Source organism: Calonectris borealis, chromosome 25 (genome assembly GCF_964195595.1).
Source record: "Calonectris borealis chromosome 25, bCalBor7.hap1.2, whole genome shotgun sequence".
NCBI lineage: Eukaryota > Metazoa > Chordata > Aves > Procellariiformes > Procellariidae > Calonectris > Calonectris borealis.
The window spans coordinates 2,494,592-2,516,718 of NC_134336.1; the positions used below are offsets into that span (position 1 = coordinate 2,494,592).

The 22,127-nt window shown below is 62.5% G+C and overlaps 1 protein-coding gene across 1 annotated transcript; it reads right to left on the minus strand.

The window, feature by feature from the left end:
* Positions 1 to 5,636: 5,636 nt before the first annotated feature.
* Positions 5,637 to 20,095, minus strand: COL9A2 (collagen type IX alpha 2 chain). Its single transcript, XM_075173353.1, has 32 exons — positions 20,024 to 20,095; positions 18,011 to 18,085; positions 17,191 to 17,226; positions 17,034 to 17,096; positions 15,561 to 15,614; positions 15,252 to 15,287; positions 14,997 to 15,020; positions 14,801 to 14,854; positions 14,429 to 14,482; positions 14,173 to 14,220; positions 13,837 to 13,893; positions 13,276 to 13,329; positions 12,928 to 12,981; positions 12,166 to 12,219; positions 11,881 to 11,934; positions 11,739 to 11,792; positions 11,487 to 11,540; positions 11,204 to 11,257; positions 10,873 to 10,926; positions 10,644 to 10,688; positions 10,416 to 10,469; positions 10,001 to 10,054; positions 9,869 to 9,922; positions 9,164 to 9,235; positions 9,045 to 9,080; positions 8,765 to 8,809; positions 8,505 to 8,537; positions 8,026 to 8,172; positions 7,382 to 7,436; positions 7,113 to 7,301; positions 6,854 to 6,931; positions 5,637 to 6,476 (listed from the first exon to the last, which is right to left on the minus strand). The coding sequence occupies exons 1-32, from the start codon at positions 20,093 to 20,095 to the stop codon at positions 6,271 to 6,273; spliced, it is 2,073 nt and encodes a 690-aa protein (XP_075029454.1). The 3' UTR covers positions 5,637 to 6,270.
* Between the last annotated feature and the right edge of the window lie 2,032 nt (positions 20,096 to 22,127).

Below are 22,127 nucleotides of genomic sequence, written 5' to 3' on the forward strand. Positions count from 1 at the left end.
TGCTTGCGCGGTGGCTCGGCTGCAGCCTTGGCCAGGGGAGCAGGGCTCGGTGCGGCAGCAAGTGGAAGTGCCAATTTCTCAGCCGAGAGGAGAATGAGGTTGAGAATTAATCCTGCTAATGAGATGTCAGAATTAGTTTGTATGTCCTTGTCACCAGGGCAGGGTGACAGTGTGTGAGAGGTGCTGAAGGGTCCCCGAGGCAGGCAGCTACTTGATTTTTCCTGGAAGGAAACCAAGCTGCTCGCAGCCGGTGCTGTCGTGGGCTGGAGGCACTGCTGAGCTCATCTCGAGGGCTCCCAGGGAGGGGGGAGCCGAGGGCTGCAGGCAGGACCCTCACCCATCAATAGCAGGATCTCCTCTCCCTTTGCCCGCCGGGCCCCAGAGCCCCGTGTCCCGGGGCAGCAATGCCTGGGCAAAGATCAGCATCCCGCACCCATCCATGCACCCAGCCCCCCGCCGTGCATGCAGCCAGCGGCTGGGGCTGTCCTGCAACCCCCAGACGTGGTGCATTTCCAGATGCCCCCAATGCCGCCTTGCCAGCAGCACGGACCAAACAAATTCTTGGTTTTATCTCTGCTGAATGGAGACTGTGGAACGTTAGGAGACCTGGGGAGAAAGCTGGTGCCTTGTGTTTGTTGGCTGCTTCAGCAGGATGCGTTTAAATACAGGACAGGTGGCATCTAACAGAGCAAGGAAAGGACCAAGGCACCAATCCTGACCCTGCTTGTGTCTTGGCTGAGTCTTGTGGGGGCTGGTAAGGGGCTGGGATCGTGAGTACACCTGGGGACATGGGCCGAGCATCTCGGAAGGGAGCTGAGGGCCCCTTCACCGTGGGGTGCCCCGGCAGAGCCCCAGACCCAGCTCCCCTCCGGAGCCATTGCCCTGCCCTATCCTTCCAGTTGCTTTCTATCAGCATGAAGTAATTAAGTTCATAAGGCATCAGACAATCAGCCAGCAGCCCACAAGACGTTGTGTTTAATCATGTACTAATGGCATGTTCTTGGCAATAATTACAAGATAACACTGTTTGCAGGCTGTAATCAGAACAATTCTAGTAATTAAATCAGCCTTTTGTCAGCATGCTCCTTCCTCCCTTGCCGGGTGCGGGAGCGGCGTGGCAGGACCCCTCCAAAGGAGGAGCGTGCACCCGGAGAGCACTCGCCGTGCCGGTGGCCTGCTGCCACCGCCGCGGTTGGCACCACGAATTGAAATCGAAGAGGAACGGAGCTGCTTGCGAGGAGCTCTTTGCAGCGGCAGCATCTGGCTCGGCGCTATTGCTGGCCCCGGACCCCCCAGCGAGGGCTTGGGGACACGCACTCCCTCCCAGGGCGGGTGACCTTGCCCTGCTCTGCCCGCGGGCTGGCCCGGTTAGGGGTCAGTGGCACAACCCCCCTGGCCCTTCCTTCCCCGTTGCTCGTGTCCTGCTGCACCTCGTGTCCTGCTGCACCTCGTGTCCTGCTGCACCTCGTGTCCTGCTGCACCTCGTGTCCTGCTGCACCTCGTGTCCTGCTGCACCTCGTGTCCTGCTGCACCTCGTGTCCTGCCTCCAGCGCCGGTCTAACCCCGGATCCGCCCTTCCCTCCCGTGCTTTACAGCCTATTTGCTTTCTGCCTGGGTACGAACCCTGCCCGCAGCACGCTCCTCCCCCTGGAAGCCCCTATCTCGCATTCAGGCCCACTCCCGCGTGCACTCACTCACCCACAAACCTTTAATTTGGTCTCTGATAAGATTTCCCAGCCTCATTATAGCAGCCAGGCTCACCATTTACATTTAAATGAATGGGCTATTAACAAAGTTAATTCCCTGCGACACCGTATTGCCTGCCATCCCATCCCCGGTCTGCAAGAGTCTTGTCACTTTTTGGGGTAGAGCCAGCATCCAAATTTGACCTTTTTCTTGAAGAAGCAGGATCAGCTCCTCCAGCTTGGGCATCCTGCCGCGGGGCACGGCCGGGGCCAGCGGCACCGCTCCCTGCAGTAGAGGGGGATTCACTTCCCCCGTATATTGCTGACGGAGCACGAGGTTCCTTCATCCCGCGCGTCCCGGCTCGTGCAGCTACGTACGGCACTTCTGGCCACAAGCAGCAAAATAAGCCATTTTAAAAATAACTTCCTCTTTTTAAGAGGCAAAACCACCAAACAATAATCGAAGAATAAAAATAAGCAGTTTTATGGCTCCTCCAATAATTAACTTAGTTCTCAGCTGTTAATTTATGTACCCAAAGTCCTCTGTTTAATATTCTAATTTGTGGTTAATCATCTATCAAGAGAGAACAAACGGTGATTAGATCATTTTTACCTCCTCGAGGGTGAGGGAGGCAATTTGGGCTAATCAATGTGTTAGCTTGCTCAAGGAAACTTTTATCTCATTGCCCTGAATTATTCATGCGGCAGCGCTGCCCCTCGCCACGGGCACATACGGTGGCCCCTGTGCCACAGAAATGTCACCGGGCTGGGATGTGAGGATGATGCTGATGGCTGAGCACGCACAACCGTGCGGGAGGCAGTGCCTCCTCTTGGCAATGCTCTGCTGGGGAGGTCCCAGGGATGAAAAGCCCTTCGCGTACAAGGGTGCTCCACGAGGTGGTGGACCCCCCCCTTCCCTGCTGGATGTCCCCTCTCCTGGCCGCTGCCGGGACTCTCCGGCTGCCCTGAGCTGTGCGGGTGGGTTTCTCTTCTCGGGGTGGAAGGGAGCCATCCCGCTGCTCCCGCCGGGGCCGTGCCGGAGCGCTAACGGCACATTCAGCTGCAACAATGGTGCACATGGCCCCCTGGAACAAGTTGTGCTTGTCCAAACGCAAACTGCAGCCAGCACCGCCGGCCGCCTCAGCCTTGAATGGCAGTAATCAGACGCCCCCTAATTACTCCAGGCTACAGAAATCAGATTTCCTTCCCCCCCCCCCAAGGTTTTCAAAGGAGAGGGGAAGAGAAGGAAAGCTGTGACTCTTGCAGGAGGTCTCGGCAGACCTGGCAGGGCAATTGGTGCGATTCCGAAGCGGTCTGCCTTGATTTCCTTTCATTTCTTCCCTTTCTCTTTCATAGCATGTGAAAGCCACGTGATGGTGCTTGACTCCACACCTTCACGTTTCTGGAGCCTTTGTAGCTGCATGGACCAGCTTGGGAGCAGGTTCTTAAACCCTTCGAAATAACTTTAAAAGATTCCACGCATTTTTGCTTTGAAAATAAGTCATGACTGGCCATGGCCTGGCCCGTGATGTTTGAACGACTGGGGACAGTGAATAGATTGGGCTGCTCTCAGCCGCTGTGTCTCACGGGAGCTGCGTAGCCCAAAAGCCCCAAGGCCCTTTGCCTGTGACCAGTGGGACAGGCGAGGTGACAAGGACCTGGGCTGGCTCCCCACGGCCCCGTCCGCAGGAGAATCCACGATGTCAAATTCGGGCATGACCAGGTGGGACAGAAAAGAGCAGGAGCTCCAGACAGCTGCTTCCTTGGCACTTTAATTAAAACCTAATCTTCTTAATCTTCCCAGACACTGGCCTTGCCAGCCTCCGACTTGTGAGGCTGCCCGGGCCCCGGCTGTAGCTGTGCTGGCCCTGCAGCGTCTCCCGGGGTGCTGGGGAGCATGGTTGCCTGCTGAAGGTCAAAGCTGCCTCTCGCTAACGGAGAGCTCAGCCGCCACTGCAATTAGCACCTTTTGGGAGGCCGCGTGGGGCTCTGAACAGCAGCGAGGTCGGCAAAAGCAGTGTCCCCGACTGTGCTGGAGCACTTGTTGCATCCCATTCCATCCCCTCCCGGCCAGCCCTGCCTGGGGATGCGCACACCGGGGTGTGAGGAGCCCCTGGGCTTCTTGGAAAGGACCCTGCATCCTCCCGGGCAGCCCAGCACCCTCTGCAGACACAGCAGCAGCTTTCCTGCCTCCGGCAGCACTTTGTCCTTCTTGGAAGTGGCCTCTCCCTGCTCCGGGACCACAGCCCTGCTCTCGCCCCTCGCGTCCTCCTCGTACCGACGTGCAGCAAACCTCTGCACCCCCGGTTCCCTTCCACCGCGTGTTCCAGCCGTGCCGTGTTCATCCCGGAGGTGGGAAGGGGCTGGGTGAGGGGGGTTCCCCCTTTTCCCCCCAAAGCGAAGCGGGGAGCGCAGCCCTCGCGAAGCGCAGCGCTGTCCATGGCGGGAAGCCCTGCAGCGAGCCCCTGCCAGGGGTAAAAACTGGTTTTAGTGGGAAGAGCCCAAATGTGGGCTCCCTGGGAAGAGGGGGATTCAGCGGGCAGGCAGCTCCCTCTCGTGGAAAAAGAGATGATTTGGGCTGTGCAGCCGGGGCGCGGCCCCAGATGTGCTGCACAGCTGGAGCCCGGGGCAAGCCCAGCCTCGGGCTGTCCCCGAAAGGGTTTGATAGCCTGCATTCCTCCTCGAAAAGAATTAGGATGAATCTCCCCATTTGTCCAGAAATGGAGACAAGTGCTCAACAAGGCTGTTTCTTCACCCCTCCTAATAATGATTTGTTATTATTTGGGGCAGAGATTGGATGCTTTCCAGCTGTTTCATTTCCACAGATACTTGGGTTTCAATCTCTCTTGTCTCTGTAATGGCATCCAATCTGCTATTTATTGGATGAATATTTATGAGGGCTCTGATGAAGAGGCAGATTCAGAGCGGATTTGCCACTCATTGGAAACAACCAGAGTCTGGCCCCTAATTAATATTCAGCCTTCTTAATTCCTTGATTAAATTCCAACTTGCAAATAAAACATTTGCATTTCACTTCCAATTTTTTTTATTTTTTTTAAATAAAAAACAGTCCCCTTAAAGTTAGCTGATTGCACATTAAGTGACAAGGCGGCGGTTTGCAAAGGGCACAGAGAAGGTAATTTAAATGGAGAATGAGTATAGGACACATCTGAAGAATCTGGGGGGCACGGGGACAGATAAGGATCCATACGGGAAAATGCTCTGCTGCACAGCGAGGTGTGTACGGGGAGAGCACATGGTGCTGGGTCTGCCTGGGCTTGGATCTGGTCCTAGCCAGGATTAGCTCCCTCCAGCTGAAGCTCGCCCGGGTGGGGCTGAGCCCCGTCCCGCTGCAGCCCCGTTTTGCCTGAGATTGCCGGCAGTCCCTGGGCCGGTGGCAGCGATGTGCCGCAGGAAGGACCCGGCCAGCCTTTCCCACCACCTCTTCCCAGGATTTGTTACCCTGCCAAGCCGAACATGCTTTGCTAATAAACAAAAATTGATTTTTATTTATCTTACAAAGCGAAGCCCCATTGCTCCCACCGCACAGCTTTAATCCTTTCTGCTGTCGATGGCAATAATGAGAAAGACACCTGCGGATCCTGTTAGAGCCGCAGGCCTCCTTTTTAACTATTAAGAGATCAATACCCTTTGCAATGCTGCTAATAGTTTTCTGGCCCACTTGATTGCAAGAGGACTCGGTGGACTCGGCGTTATTTGAAGGTGCCCGATGCATTTCTGGCAAATTTGCTCAGCCTCTGACATGGGGGGCTCAGGGGTGGCAAATTCCTCTGCGTGTTTGCAGTGGTGCAAGAGGGAAAAAAGAAGGAGCTTTTGTTTAAGAAACTTATTGAGAGGCTGAAGTTGTCCCCAAGGATGGGAATGAGCAACTGAAACACCCAATAAGGGGCTTGAAACAACAGAAAAACTAACTTCAGCCCTCAAATAACAACCCCCCACCAGTATATTCTTGGTTTGATTCAAAGAAATCAACACGTCATTTCAGTTCATTAACAATCCATCTCATTTTTATTGTCCATTTTTTAAAAAGTTGGTGTTTTTCTACTCATAGTTATAAAATAATCCTATTTTACAAAGATTTACAGTTCTGTGAGTTCCCAGCAGTGAACAAGGCTGGATCTGGCAAGTCTCTTAAATAATCAAACCACAATTTTTGTTCCAAAAAAAAAAAAAAAGGGGGGGGGGGGACAAAAAGGAAATCAGCAATGAGCCGATTCAGCACCAAGCAGGACATAACAGAGTAAGAGGGTTTGTATAAAAGACAATTTATTTTGTTGGGAAGGGGCACAGGGGGCAGGTAACAAACCCCAGTAACAAGGACAGGACTCGGGGTGACCTCTCTTTATTCTCCACCGTCCCCCGGGCTGTGGGAGGGGGGTGATACCTACACCAAGTGAAATTCCCGAGGCTGCGTTTCCCCTCCGGCGGCTGCCCCGAGCCCAGCGCCCTCCCGCAGCCGGGATGGGCAGAGGTCGCTCCCTACGGATTTGCAGTTTTCTGGTCTCTTTGCTGCCAGCCCCGGTGCGGGTTTGCCGGCCGGGTCTGCCGCGGTGCTGGTGCCTCCTCAGTAGACGGGTCCCTTGACGGCCCCCGGCTCCGTCAGGCGCGCGGCGGCGTATGCCGAGGCTCCCAGGCAGGCGGCCGGCTCGCAAAACCCTGGCAGGCCAGCGGGACCGGGCAAGCCCGGCCGGCCAGCCTCTCCCGGGGAGCCCGGCAGGCCCCGCTCCCCAGCCTTGCCGTCGAGCGCGTGGCCGGGGATGCCGGGGACACCTGCAATGGGAGTGTGGCCGTCAGCGGGTGCGTGCGTGCTGTGCTTGTGGGTGCTGAGCCCAGCCTTTGCCGGAGCAGAGCAGGGGCCGGGGTATGGGAAACGCTGCTGGTGAGGATGGGGATGCGTTAGCAGAGCGGTGCGGCAAGTGAGCCACACCGAGGGGCCAGGAAAGCGGCTGGCAGAGCTGCAGGCAGCGAGGGTGCAGCAAAGGGTGCTACAAGTCGGAGATTTGGGGGATGAACTCGTGCAGGTTTGCAGGGATGGGCCAGAAGGTCCCGAGCTACCGCTAGGCACGTCATCGCACCGGCAAGGGGCACGGGGGCTGCGGGGACCCACCGCTGCCTGCCCTGTCTGTGCCAGGGGGAGAGGGGCTTACCTGGGATCCCCGGGGGACCCGGCATGCCCGGGTGGCCACGGCCAGCTTCTCCCCGCTCGCCCTTCTCGCCTCGCTTCCCTGCAGGGAAAGAAACAGGGAGGGAAGGACTCGCTGGAGCTGCAGCGGGAAACATGGGCCAGGAGGAGAGGGGAGGGGGCTGTTCCTGCTCAGGGACTGAGCTGGGGAACGAGTGTGGCAGGGTCAGCCCCGAGGAGGATTTTTGCCCAGCATGGTGCGGGTATGGCCACCCACCACCTACCTTTAGGTCCTATGTTGCCGATCTGCCCGGCAGCACCCAGGATGCCGGGGGCACCTCGAGGTCCCATGGGTCCGTGTGGGCCCTGCTCACCGGGTGGCCCTGGGGGACCAGGGGGTCCGGGGGGTCCCATGGCACCGACTCCACCCAGGGCTGCTCTCTTGGCACTGACCGCCACCTCCGCCAGCTGCTCTGTAGGGCAGACAGAGGCCGGTGTGGGACGGGACGCGGTGGCAGCCACCCCGCCGGCGGTGCCCCGCTCACCCCCTCACCTTGCAGCATCTTCAGGACCACGTCGACGATGTGCTGGTCCCCAGCGTCCCGGCCCTGCCAGTGGCAAGAAGAGGGACACGCCGTAAAGGGAGAGCACCCCTTCCGTCCCCATCTGCACCCGCAAAGCCGGTCCCATCCCGACCCCCTGGTCCAGAGCACCTCCCCGCACCCAATGCCGCCTTCCCAACCCTTCTTTGTTTTCTGTTCGGTCCCAGTACAAGTGCTCCAGCCTCGGCTCGCGCCATGCCCGGCCGCGCTGCAACCTCCTCACGGCGTTAACTTTCTGCAGCCCCGTTTTGGAAGTCTAAAATGAGGCTTATACGGAAAAATTCTGTCCCCCAGGCAGGCTGCAAAGACACATATTGGAGCTAAACCTGCTGCTGGTGCTATATACAGTGAGAAATAAAGAACTCTTCTTTTCTAGAAAGGTGGGATCCCAGCTCAGCCCTCCTGGAGAGCTCCTGGGGGAGCACTGGCAGCTCCCGAGCAGAACAGCACCCATTTCCCAGAGGAATTGGTTGGTAAGAAAAGGTCGGAGGCAATTCACCTGCAGAGCTGCACAAGCGGACGGCGGCAGCCCCCAGGTCACCACCTACACGGTGCAGGAGGTGAGGCGGGGATGTGGGGTGCTGGGGGTACTCACCGCTACGCCCCGCTGGCCGGGCATCCCCGGCACGCCGCGCTCCCCGACAAGTCCTCGTGGGCCGGGGGGTCCCGGGTAGCCTCGCACGCCGGGTGCGCCTGCGTCCCCCGAGGGGCCGGGGAAGCCGAGCTCGCCCTGGATGCCTTGCTGCGGGGATGGAGAGCGGTGTCAGGATCGGGGAGCTCAGCCCCATCCTGAGCACAGGGGTTGTGCCCCGAGACCCCAGGGACTTCCAGTACCAACTGCTGCAGCTGGGTTCTGAACCCCGAACAGGGTCTGAACCTGAATCCAGGGCTGAGCGTGCTCACTGAAGCCCGTCTCCAGCAAAAATACTTTCTCAGGTGACCAGCGTGCAGACGCAGCAGCTCCGTGGAGCGCTGCTGTCTTTGTCAGGAGGATCGCCTCTGCCTGGGGGTCCCGCGGAGCCACCCAGCGCGAAGGTGCGGGGAGCCCCTCGTGCCCAAACCCCCGTCACTCACCTGTCCCTTTGGCCCTGGCTCGCCCGATTCACCCTGGGGACAGAGGACACAAGAAATGCAATGGAGAGACAGCACGAATTTAGAGATGCAGCTGGGGGGAGGCACACGTACCCCCCCGGAGCACACCGCGGCTGCGCTGGGGTGCAATGCTGCGGTTCCCGGGGCCATGCCAGGCAGGAGACCCCAGCGCGGCCACAGCACATGGGCAGGGACCCGCGTCCAGCCCCTGCCCACCCCAAGACCCGTCTGTGGGGACCCACCTTCTCTCCCTTCAGCCCCGCGAGGCCGTGAACGCCCGGGTCTCCCTAGAGGAAAGGCAATCAGAAATGTGAACCTTCACGGCCAGCACCCACCTCCTGCGCAGCCACTTTAACCCCCCTTTCCACCCGCTCGACCAGGGTGCAGGGGGTATTGATGGAGAAAGCGCCTGGTGTCAGTGGGTGTCAGCCCCCCCCAGAAGTGGGTGCCAACCCTGTCAAACATGGGTGTCAGCGATTCCCCACCGGATCCCCCAGCCCCGGCAGGAGGTGATGTACTCACAGTACCGCCTTTGGGGCCGGTTTTCCCTGGGGAGCCCTGGAGAAAGGAGGGGGGTGGTCAGCCCAGCTCAGCGCAGCTTCCCTGAGCTGGACCCCGTCCCCTGCAGCAGGAGCAGTCACCTTGTCTCCTTTGACTCCTGGCAAGCCTTGGGGTCCTGGGATCCCCGGCGGACCCTGCTCGCCCTTGGGCCCCTGGAGATCAAGGTAACACGGGGAAAAGAGAGAAGTGAGTGAGAAGAGGCCGTGGGACCTCCTCCCCCATCGCAGCATCCTCTCCAAGGCAACGAGATGCACGGGCAGCTCCCTGTCCCCTCCAGCCGCTCAGGCTGCCCCACAGCATCCCAACCGGCCCCGAATCCAGCCTCTGTGGGGGGACAGGGCAGAAAACGATGGAGGAGCCTCCCCTCCAGCTGCGCCAAGATGGGGGGGCTCCACCAGGGATGGAGCCCCGGCCCTCAGGAAGCCAGAGGGACAAAGGTCACTTTTTGGCTATTTTCCACCCCAGGAAAGCCTCCAAGAGCCCGCCCTCGCTGGGCTGGGATGAAATTCCTCTCCCGGCTGGGGCTGCAAACCCAGCGTGGCCCCGGGCCCGCTAATCCCCGTGCTATTTGCCCCATCGGCTAATCCCTCACCCAGCAGCCAGGCACAGCGGGACGGGGCGCGTGATCGACCCCGGCCGAGATCAAAGCGAGAGGTCCGTGCGGCAGTGCCAGCCGTGCCCCGCTGCCCCCGTCCCTCCTCCCCAGCCGAATGCCCCGGGCTGAGCACCCCCGAGCCGTGCCGAGGCGAAGCCCGCTTCCCAGCCCGGCTGCGGGCACCACTCACCGCTTTCCCCTGCTCGCCGGGGGGGCCCACAAGGCCACGCTCGCCCCGGTCGCCCTGCGGAGACCAGGGAAGAGAGCAGAGTCAGGGGCAGCTCCTGGCACTGCCACAAACCCTGCGGTGCCCCGGACTCACCTTCATCCCCGGGACACCCTGCGGTCCCTGCTCACCCCGAGGTCCAGGCTCGCCCTAAGAGGGGGGAGAAAAAAAAAACCAAACAACCCAGACCAGCTGCCTCTCGTGCATTTGCATGCCATCATCTGCCCTTCATCCTTCCCCGAGGGACACGTGTGGCCCTGTCCTTGTCCCCCGTAGCCACGCGAAGGGCTGCCACTGCACCGGGTGGCCAAGGAGGTGCTGGACGCGGGGCGGGAGAAGTGGCCCCAGGGGCTTCCCCGTGAGCGGGGGCAGAGGGAAGGGGAGGGTTGGGGGGGATGAAGTGCCCAGCTCTGCTTTCTGTTTGACAGCAAATAGCGAAAAAAAGAGCAAGAGAGAGCGAGCAACCCCCAGGCGGTGCCTGGGAGGAACATGGTGACCTCTCCATACTTACGATCTGCCCCGGGGCACCGGCGACACCAGGCTGGCCCCGAGCACCCGCTTCACCCTGCGAACCGGAGACAGAGGCCGTTCAGGGACAGCGAGGACAGGGGAGGGGACGGCATGGGGACAAGGCTGCGGGCTCGGGGCTGGAGCGTGGAGGCTGCCGCAGGTGGGTGAGCGGGGCCGCAGGGTGGGTGCTCAGAGGGGGCTACTCCGGCCCCGGCTGCCCCAGACCCACCTTGTCTCCTGGGCCACCTTTGCTTCCCGGCTGGCCCGGCAAGCCCTGTGGAAGCAAAGCCGGGATCAAACCCTGCGCACAGCGCCGGAGGCAGCGACCCTGCCCGGTGCCCTGTGCCCAGAGGCAGCATCCCTGCTGGGTGCTGGTCCTGCACCCCGGCACCACCCGGGCATGGGAGTGCCACCCCACGGGTAACGGGGTACCCGCCCGGGTACACTCCCGTACTCACAGCTTGTCCCCGGTGTCCCGGCGTTCCTGGGCGGCCGGCCTGTCCCACGCCGCCCTGAAAGGACAGAGAGGATGTTACAGCGTGGCGGAGAAAGGCGCAGAAATGAGGTGTCCACGGGTGGGACAAGGGACACCTGGCCAAAGGGGGACATTCCCCTCGGCCCCATGGGGACAGCCACCACTAGTCAGGAGATGCCACGTCAAGGGCCAGGGCCTTATGCCACTTGCTGTCCCCATTATTTCCAGCAAGCACTGGTACGAGGAACAGCGTGTGTCCGTTCCCCGTTGCAGGCGCAGGCAGCACCCGGCAGCCCCTGCCCGCAGCAGCTCACCTTCACGCCCGGGATACCCGGGGTGCCGTCTTTGCCGTCGATGCCCGGGAGACCCTGCGAAAGGGGGAAGAGTTGCTCGCTCTGAAACTTCCAAGAGGGACCGAAAGGCTCGTGGTGGGGGCAAAAAAAGGCTGGGAAGGGAAAGGAAAGCTCCAGCCCTGCGCTGAGCCAGGGTGCAGGGACGCAGGATGGCCCCGAACAGGACAGAGAGGGACAGAGAGATCTTCTCCTTGCAAGGGGCTCAGCCCTAGATGTGGGCACGGGTGCCGCCGGCTGTACTTACATTCTCCCCCTTGGGGCCGATGTCTCCTTGGGGGCCCCTGATGCCACGGCCACCCTAGAGCAGGAGAGAGCGAGCGTTACTTCAGCTGCCCCCTTGGTGCAGGGGACGGAGCTGGGGGAGGGAGGAGATGCCCACCGAGGCACCCCGGGCAGAGCCCGTCTGTGCCGGGGAGCGGGGCCAAGCTGGGGAAAAGGGGGCATTGGCATCGCCGGGGGCACGGCGCTGCCCTCCCCGACGGGGTGGGTTACCTACCAGCTCTCCCTTCTCACCAGCGTCCCCAGGTGGTCCCTTGGGGCCTTCCCTGCCCTGGAGGGGAGAAAGACGGGGGCTGAGCAGCGAAGTGCGGGGTCCCCCGCCTGCCCCGCAGCCCCCGGGGATGAGGGAGGGCACTCACCGGCCGCCCGGCCGCTCCGACGGTCCCGACCATCCCCTTGTAACCAGCAGGACCCTGCAAAGAGAGCACAGGGGGGTCAATTCCTCCCACCCCAACCTCAGCCCCAGCCAGGTCCGACCCCTGGGCCAGAGGCAGCGTCCAGCTCCCCGAGATGGCCAAACAGCCATGTTAGCGATGCTCCTGGGAAGCAGCCTTCAGCCTGGGAAGCGTTGCCACGGCTCGGCCCCGGGGTCCCCCGGACCCCCGAGCCAGGCACAGCCGCCCCTGCACCCCACCGGCGCTTACCGTCTCGCCCTTGGGTCCCGCCATCCCGGGGTAACCCCTCAGGCCCTGCGGTCCCTGCGGGGAAGGAAACAACAGCCGGCTTAGCTGGAAAGGGCCCGGGAGCAGCCCAGGGGGAAGCCGCAATTAGAGCAAAAGCCGGTACTGGAAATCAGCCAGTTTTGCCAAATGCGAGGTATTTCAGTCCCGCCGCTCGCTCCTAATTCTGCAGCCCCCCACCAGGCGCCTTTCCAGCTGTCGGTTCAATAACAGCAACGGGCCCAAACTGGTGCTGCTTCCCCCGCCAAAGCTCTTGGCTTCAAAGCAGTTTTGCCCTTTCCCGGACCGAAGGGCTCAGCCCAATAATTGCTTTTCATCTTCAAAGCGCTCGGCGAGCTCAAACAGCTTTAATCCCCACGTCCCCGCAGTGAGCTGGATGCTGCACCCCCCCATCAGGTGGGGTGAGGGGGGCTCAGTGTACATGAGCGATTTGTCCCTGGCCGGTGAGTTATCCATGTTAACGAGCGCTAACGACCGAGGTGCCCGGGCCAGCGCTGACCGTGGAGGTCTCCATCGGGATGCGGCTTTGCCACCCTCCTGGTAGCAGCTCCGCGGCTGGGAGGAGGGAGTTGGATGGGATGAAGGCTTCACTCCAGTCCCAGCGGTGGGTCCCCGGGAGCAGGGACACACTGGTGTCACGTCCCTGGTGTCTGGGACGGCCACCGGCCACCCTCAGCCCCCGGGGCACCCGGGGGGCAGAGCGGCAAAGAGAAATGAATACGTTACCGGAGGGCCTGGGACACCTTGTTCTCCGGAGACGCCAACGTCACCCTTGGGGCCCTGGGGAGGGATGGAGAGGAGAGACCTTGGGGTGCAGCAGGGGTACAAACCGCCCTGGGGACCTGAGACCCCCCTCACCTGGGATGCAGCAGGGGGTGGGGACAGGTCCCCCCCTCCACAGATCCACCGTGGGAAGACCACCCTGTCCACCCTCCATCTCCCAGCCTTGGACCTCCCTCCTCCCTCGCCCACCTCTTTCCTTCCTTCCCCTCTCTCTCCGCAGAGCCGCCTGCCCTCCGGTCCAGAGGCAGGCACGCCGGGCTCCTTCTGGGAGCTGCCGGAGAGCTCACTCACCTGCCGGCCCTGCCGGCCGGGCTCCCCGAGGGCGCCGGGGCGGCCTCTGTGTCCCTAAGGGCGAAGGGGAAGAGCGTCAGCATCCCCGGGCAGAGCCGCGGGGTCGAGGCAGCGTCCTGACGGCCACGTCACCCAGAGCCACCCTGCCTGCAATGTCCCACCCTGGGGTGCCCAGGGTGACGTGGTGGGGCTCAGCATCCCACCGGCGATGCAGTGGGGCTCAGCACCCTGCAGCCACGAGGGCGTGCGGTGGGGATGCCCGCAGGGTTTAACCCTCTGGGCTTTGCAGCAGAGGAGCCGGGCAGCGGCACAGCTGGGGCTTCTCACGGGGTCTCACCCCCCAGGAAGGGGCTGGCAGGAGCTGGGGAGCCACGGGGGACCTCTCCCACAGTGCCTTTGCCCCCAGGGCTCTCTGAGTGCGCATGTCCCTGTGCTCCCAGGGGAGCAGAGCAGCCCCCGAGCTCCCCGTGCCTCCAGACCCGGGAAGGCTCCTCCGCTCAGGCACACGTGTTGGAAGTGGAGGTCCCTGTTCGCTCCCTGGCAGCTGCAGGGCTCCCTTACCTTCAGTCCCTGCAGTCCCTGGGGGCCCTTGGGACCTGGCGGGCAGCTGGTCGGGCACTGGTGGGGAAGAAGAAACGCAGGTTGAGTTGGGAAAGGACCCAGAGGCTGCGGAGAAGCCGTGCTGGGAAGGACGGGCTCCCCGCGGCGAAGGCGGGCTGTGCAGTGATGCAGGAGACCCGCCGCTCGCAGCATCATTTTGGCTGGGGACTCTGCTCCTCCCCGCTCTATCGGCCCCCAGTTACCAAATTACACTGGTGCCCGTATTCAGGCCAGGGCAGCACACGCTCTTGCAGCTGCCGTGACCCTGCAAAGGGACAAGGTAATGGCAGCTCTCACCAAGAAATCAGCGCTGCCTTCCAGTCCTTGGATGTGTCCTGTGGGGCCCTGGAGGGAAGGAGACCATCAGCATCCGCGGTTTAATGTCAGCACAGTTTTACAGGAGGGGAGAAGGTTACACCTGGGAGGGAGGGGAGCAAGGCTCGGGGCGGGAGGTGTGTGCCAGAGCCCCAGTCCCGGCCCCTCACCCTGGGCTGAGCGGCTGGGGGACTTTTTCCCTCCAGCAGAAAACGCTGATGACTGGGGAGATACTCACGGGTTTCCCTGGAGGGCCTGGGGGACCCCGCGGGCCGTCGGGTCCAGGGTCGCCCTAGGAAAGAACAACCCCAGGAAAGAAGATTTAGGGGTGGGGAGGCGGCGAGTACTGCTGGAGCCAGGGGGGAGAGGGGTGATGAAGCACCAGAGACCCAGGCTGTCAGAGCGGGAAGGCGGGCATCCCCCGTGAGCTGGGAGGGGATGGACAGTGCTGGGGGACCCGCTGCAAGCACAGAGTCCGTCACCCCTCCGTCTATGCCATAGGACCCCGCTCGCCCATACTACAGGGTCATCCCAGGAGCCCCAAAGTGTGGAGAAGCAGATGCTGGGATAAGGAGGGGAGGTTTTCCTGCGCCCCCTCCTGACCCCTCACCTTGGGTCCCAGCGCTCCGATCTCTCCGGGAAGCCCAACCTGGCCTGGAAGCCCCTTAAGGAGAAGAGAGACATTCACCAAGCGAGAGAGGAAGAGTCCTGAGACCCCCCTTTGGGGGTGCTGAGATCTGAGCTCTTCCAGCGCAGCCCCGAGCGGGGAACCCAGCCACCCACAGCCCCACAAGCCCGGCACTTACGGGTGGTCCTGGCAGCGAAGGGCCCTGCAACAAGAAGAAAGACACGATTGGTCCAAATTGTCCAACCTCCCCCCCAAAACCATCAGCATCCCTGCCCTGAGCAGGGCAAAGCCCATGCCACCACCAAGGATGCAGCTGGGGGGCCAGGACTGGGTCCCCTTTCTGCTCCCACCCCGCTCGTGGGTGCTCAGGGAGTGGGTGCCGGAGCCAGGAGTGGGTGCATCACCAGCGCCCACGGGAGAGGCAGATACTCACGGGGAGCCCCGGCGGCCCTGGGAGTCCGGGCTGGCCCTGCCGGGACAGACGGGGAGAGTCAGGAGCCGAAACAGGAGGGTCTGGCCCCACCAAGCCCCCGCTCCGCTGCTGTGTGAACTGCTAAAATTCACCCCTGCCTGGAGCCAGTCTCAGGGCCCCTTCATTGCCAAATACTCCATCACCCAATTCCTGCACCCGTGCATCCCCTCCACGGCGACGGGGCTGGTCCCAGCCTGGCCAGGCCCCCCTGGCTCCAGGCAGGGAAGGTGGGAGCCCGGAGCGGCTGCCCCGGAGCAGCCCCTCACTTACTTTAAGTCCTGGCCCGCCGATGGGCCCTGGCTCCCCTTTCGCTCCCGTCAGGCCCTGCAAGAGGAAGACGCGGGAGGTTATTGCCAGCGCTTCTGCTCTCCAGCCAGACATTTTTGCTGGGGCTTTTTCCATCACGAGGGGTGGAGGGTTGTTAGTGGGGAATTTGTGCTTGTCACGGCTGTGCACATCACGCAGCAAACCCGGAGACGAAGCTGTACCTGGACCCAAGCCCCGACGGCACAGAGAGACCCGCAGCGACGCTCCACAGCCCCCATGAGCTGTCCTGCTCCGAGACCCCGCGCCGGGGCTCGGCAGGGACCCCTGCGCCGCAGGGCACATCCAGCGCGGCTGCCCCAGCCCCGGCAGAGGCACACGGGGAGCTCGGCCCGTCCGTGATTCTGGTTACATCAACTCGGAGTCGCTCCCTGGCTCCCCCGTCCCCCACTCAGTGCATTTGAGGGCTGTGCCTGTGCCGGGGTTTGGATCCCTGCAGCTGACGGCTTGAGCTTCACCCACGGGCTGATTCCGGCACGCTGCCGGGCACGCGGGGGCGGCGCGGGTGGAGAGCCCATCGCGCAGCCCGGCTCTGCTCAGCGTCCGTATTCAAAGGAGCTGAACTCTTTTGCAGGCAGATTGGCCTGGATGAATAATGCATGCTTATAATGACAGTTATTATGCTATTCATTTATTATTGAAGAATAACTAAACCCCGAAAGATTTATGAAGCGCACAAAAGAGGACCCTGTAATTTGGGTTTCCTTCTGATGAGTGAGTAAATGTCGGACACTTGCAGGTGCTTACCCGTGCAGCGCTGCGCTGGGGACGGGGGGCAGGCACCCAACCCAAACCTCCCGGGGCGCCCATCACGCACCCCTGCGTACCCCGGCCAGGGGAGCGTGGGGCCAGGAGCCGGCCGACAAGCAGCTCAGCATCAGGGCAGGGCAAGGAGGCAGCTCCGTCCCCTTTCTGCCTGCCACCTCTGCCCCGGGCTGTGCTTCTGCCGGGGGGGACAGTGGGGGAAGTCGCCGATGCCACCTACGTGGGTGCCAAGGGGGTGGCTCCAGGGGAGCCACGGGATTGCTCCAGGTTTATGTTGGAGGAAACAAGAACTGAACCGGGGCTCAGGGCAGCAGCTGCAGTGAAGGACAAGGAAAAACCTTTTCATGTTCAGGGGTGTCGGCGCCGTGGCTTTCCTGGCACAGCTCTCACCCTGCGTGGGGTGGAGGGGGCACACGCTTTGGGAGCCTGGGCAGCAGGAGGGGGTGGCAGCAGCCCTGCCCGAGCTCTGTCTGCGTTTCCTGCTGTGATTCAAAAGATGCTTTCAGCTCCTGCACGGAGGGATTTTGGCACTTTCTTATGTGCGACAGAAAAGGATCCCTGCGCCAGGGGTAAGAGGAGTTTGCTGAGACCCTGCTGCGACCTGGGGGCTGCGGCCACGGACACTGCAGGGGGGACAGGGGGGTTGGTACTCACGTCGATGCCCGGCTTCCCTGGGGGTCCGTCCGGACCAGGGGCTCCGGGCTCCCCCTTGGCACCCTTTGAAAGAGAAGAGGCGTGGGGGCAGATTGAAAGGAGCTCCTCCAGAAGGGGCGAGACCGTCGGCGAGCTGCGGGGAACCATGGGTACTCACCGGGGACCCGGGGGCTCCGGCAGAGCCTTTGTCACCCTGGGGAAAGGGAAGAAGGCTGTAAAAAGGGGTCTGTCACCCCGCGGAGCCAGGCCCGGCAGTGCAGGAACCACGTCTCCCATCCGCCTCCCCAAGCCAGAGGAGACACTGGATCCCCCAGCACAGCGGGCAGGTCAGGACGGGGCCGGCATGGAGAAGAGAGGGCTGTGCTGGGGTTGTGGGAGGGCTGCGGCTATTCTGGGTGTAAATAGCACTAAAATAACACTCCGGGGCAAGTCTTGGAGAAAGGGTGCTTTCTGCTGGCTCACAGATCTCCCCTCTGTTCAGGCTCTGCGGGGAGGGTCTGCAGCCACAGCTGCCTGCCATGGGTGTCCTGCTCCCCGCCGGCCCCCCTGGCTCCCGCTCCTCACTGGGCATCTCTGGGCTGACCCCTACACCCAGCCCCCGAGCATCCTCCGCTGCCCGGACAGGGGTGCCCCGAGCACCCTGCACCCAAACCTCCCTGCCGCTGTGCTCCCCAAAAAGCATTTCAGGCCCCATTTCCCAGGGTGGACAGGAGGCCACGGGCTGCTGTCCTGGGGAGGTGGAATGAGCCGCGGTGCATGAGCTGTGCTCCCCGATGTCATCATTGCCACCCAAGGCCACCGGCAAAGCCGGGGATGCTCCGTCTGCCCCAGCCCGGGAGCAGCGCAGTGCGGAACCACACGGCATCCGCACGCCCTGCCCTCCGCCGAGCCTCTGCCCCGACACAATGTCCCTCTTTGTGCTGCAGGTCCCCTCCCTCCCTCCAGCCTGCACAGGTTCCCGGCCGCGCCGTACTCACGTCAATGCCATCCGCTCCCGGCACTCCTGGGGGACCGGGGGGCCCTCGTGGGCCGGGCTCTCCCGGCGGTCCTCGCTAAGGGGAAAAGGGACAGGACCCCATTAGGAAGGAGCAGCTGGACCCCAAGAGATGCTGGGGGTCAGAGGGAGCCCAGGGCGCAGCGCTTGCCGCCGGCATGTGCTGGGGACCTGTCTCCAGAGAGCTGGGATGGAGGGAGCACCCCAAGGTGTCAGAGCTCTGCCCTTCCCCACGGGTCCTCCGCTGCCTGGCCTGTGCCCCCGGCAAGGGCTCAGATGGAGAAATCCAGGAAATCTCCCCCCATGCTGGCACAACCAGCTCCCCATCCCCTGCCTGGTTTCTCCCCCGTTGCTGCCCCCTCCTGCCCTCCCGCCCTGGCGCCCGCGGGGCTCCTGCCCCGGCAGAGCGGGGTCTCAACGGGGCGATGGCAGCGCTTGCAAAGGCCCCTCTTGGCTCAGGGTGCGAGCCCAGCACTGGCATTCCTAAGAGCATGGGCAGGATTTAGGTGCCTGAAGCCCCAGTGTGAAACGGGGACCCCGAGCCTGCCCGTGGGCACGCTCCCCCCTGCGCCGGGCTGGCTCGCTGCCCGCAGCACCGCTCCGCAGCATCGCACAAAAGCACCATTCAGCCGGCGGCAGGGGAGCTCCCCGAGCAGCCTGGCCCCAGCGCTGAGGTTTGCACAGGACTCCGCAGGAGCAGCTTTGCAAAGAAATCTCTGTTATCCTAATGGGCTGTTTGGGGGGAAGAGACTCCGGTCCCGCAGACCGAACCCCTGGTGTTCCTGGAAATGAAAACCAGACGGGCTGGCTGGGGCTGCGCGCCTGCGACTCCTCCGTCCTTCCAGGCTTATTTATTTTAAAGTGAAATATATAAGGATGAGAGGTGTTGCTGGTTTGTTCACAGAACTAGGAGAGCCCCGGCTTCGCCTCGGAAGCAAACCCCGTGGTTGGGGTGGGAACGAGCACCCGTCCCTGGGAGCACCGGTGAATGGCACCTTTGTCCTGCCCGAATGATTCCCAAATGGTTCCTTATTCCAAGAGCTCCCACGTCCTCCTTGCTCCGACCAAAGCCCACTCCCCTGGACAGACCCTGCCGCCACAAGCCCATGGGCAGCCCGGGGGGCTGTTTCAGGAAGGCAGCCCCCCCCCAGCTCTCCGCAGCGAGGCTGGCTGTGCCGGCAGGCAGCTCAGGAGCCACATGGGAAGATTTTTCCAAAATCTTTTCTAAAAATCTGATTTTTGCAGTTGCAAGGCAGGGAGAGTTTTTCTCTTTTTGGGTGGGATCCCAAGGGGAACACTGCCTGCCCCGCTCGCAGCGCTCGCCCCGAGGAGCAGAGGGACACCTTCCCTTCACTTCTTTCCCATGCATTTTCTGCTGCCCCTGGGTGAGTCCAGAGAGCCCACTGGGACCCCCAGCCCCCAGCACCTCTGCCGCTGCTGTCCCTCCCCACTGCCCCTCGGCAAGCCCCTGCGGAGCCCCGGGGCAGCCCTGGGAGGGTCAGAGCCCCTCTCAGCCCTGCTTAGCCCCCCTCAGCCCGGCTCCGCAGCGCGTCCCAGCAACGAGAAGCAAATAAGCATTTTTCCCAGGTGATGGGAGGCAAAAGGTCTGGTGGCTGCTGGGGAGGGAAACAGCGGACAGTCCCCCATTGCTGCCCCAAAGGGAAAATAAAACTGAACTTGTTAGTCCCAAACTTCAAGCCATGCAGCCCAGCCCTGTCTCCGTCTCACGGGGCTGGAGGCAGCTTGCGGCACAGAGAGGTCCCCGGTGGGCCGGGGCTGTGGATCCCAGCTGGGGGCTGCTCACACCCCCCCCCACCATGAGGCATTCCTGGGAAAAGCAAGCAAAACGTGCTGGGAAAATAAGCAGCACGTCCCAGGGGCGCTCAGCACTGCGAGCGAGCGTCTGCGACGGGGGAGATGGGGACCGTCCCCTCTCCGTCCCCTCTCCGTCCCCCATCCCAGCCCGGCGCAGAGCGGGGACCAAGCAGAGACTTACAATCTGGGCCAGGCAGAGGCAGGCGGCTTGGAGCAGGAGCCAGAGCTGGAGAACGCGGGAGCAGCCGGCCATGGCGAGGGCGGCCGGCACCAAGCGGCGGTGGCCTCGTCTCACTGCACCAGGTACGGCAGCAGCCCCGACTGCACGGCTGGACACCGGAGGAGGAGGGGGCTCATTAATATGGAGCAGGGGGACGAGGGCAGGCGGGCAGCCCCGGCCCCCCGCCCCCCCGCTCAGGTGAGCCCGTGGTTATTTTGGGCTGTACAGCCGGACGGTGACGGAGGATTTGGCACGACGGTGGCGAGGGATCTGGCACAAGTGGCACAAAGGGGCTTTAATGCAGACAAGGGGCTGGGAGAGGAGGGGGATGAGCTGGGGGGGCTGCTGCTGGAGCTGCATGGTGAGACCCCGGCCAGGATGTCTGCGTGGGCACCCCCAGGACTGCCAGGGTGTCCCCTCTGATGTCCCCATCATGATGCCCATGCCAGTGCCATGGGGCATCGTGCTGCCTGGGGCTGGGGCTGCAGTTGCCCCCACACCCTGTGATGGGGCCACCACTGGGAGCCACCCTGGGGAGGGTCCCAGGGGATTTCTGATGTGTCCGACCCTATTTCTGCCCTGTGAGCCCCCGTGCAGCCCCAGGCAGGGCAGCCTCCCCACTGCGGGTCCCAGGGCACCCCTGCGAAATGCCCCCGTGGCCCCAGCATGGCACTGGGAGGGGAAGGGGGGTCACCAGCTGCTCCCCACAGCCCTGGCAGGGCACAAGGCGCATGTCCCTGGGGGGACGGATGCCCCACTCATCTCCCCCCCGTGCCCAGCTTCCCCCAGCCGGCTCCAGCCTTCGCTGGCAGCCGCCCCCCAAACTCGCCGCCCCCCAGCCCCGGCACGGTGCAGCACTCCCAGGGAACGTGGGGATGATTCATCTCGGCAATTTCTTCCTCCTCCTCACGGAGGGCTCAAAGGCTCTGTGACGAGCCGCTGCAGACTGATTCATCGGTATTGGGGGGGCTCAGTGCCCCCCCCAGAGCAGGCAGGGCGCTGCCTGCACCCCGGCGCAGGTCGGGGGTGGCAGAGCAGTGGTCTGCATCCCTGCCAGCGGGCATGGGGCCATCCCAGCACACGGACCGGTCGGGACTGGTGATGCACCGCTCTGGGCTGCTATCTCCTCTCCGATTCTTTCTCCCCACATCCCAGCCCGGCGCGGGGAAGGCCAACGGGCTCCTGCCCTCCCTGCTCCTCCAACGGGCTGCTCCGAGCCTCGGCAGCGGCAGGGAAGCACTTCCACTAAAACCTGGTGTTTTGAGGCAAAAATCCTTCTGGCTCAAGGCTGAGAGCACCTTGTTTTCAGAGCATCTAAATTTGGATCCTCCCCATTCATGGAGCCGCTGGGATATTTCTGCTTGTGCCCGAGGCAGATGCGTCCCAGCTCCGCCACCGAGCCCAGCACCTTTCTGGGACACGAGTGTCACTTTTGGAAGCCTTATGTAATTTCAAGTGTCTCTCAGACTACTACATAGTGACATTTTTTTTTCTCCTTTTGATGCCATTGCTCATTTGATTGCAGCTTTCCATGTATTGCTGTTTCTCAAATTCTCCCCCCAGCACCTTGGTACGGGAATACCGGGGTTTGGTTTATGATCTCCATCTTGTTTAAAAGACTCAGTCTTTTTCTCCCCCATTAATTTTACCGTGGCATCCAACTGGAACATTTGCCTTTGACCAGGGGGAAGTGTTGCAGGGTCTGCCCAGCTGCCCTTGGGGTCCCCTTCACCTCCCCAGAGCAGCTGCGAGAGGATCGGGCCCGCAGTGACCTGGCACCGGGCGCAGCGGAGATGGCGTGAGAGACGGGGTCAGGAGGAGCCGGGCCCTGCACGGGCAGCCCCGACCCACAGGCACCTCCGTGGGGCAGAGATCTGGGGCAGAGCCTGGCCCGGGCAGGGATGGAGGTGCTGAGCAGGGACCTCCTCCTCCCCCTCTGCCTCCTCCAGGGAGCATCCCTCTGCTCAGCCCCCCAACCCCCCGCCAGCCCCCTGCACCCCACAGCCCCCCCAATCCCACAGCCAGCCCCCCCCCAAGCCCCTGGCCAGCATCCCTGCACTCCTAG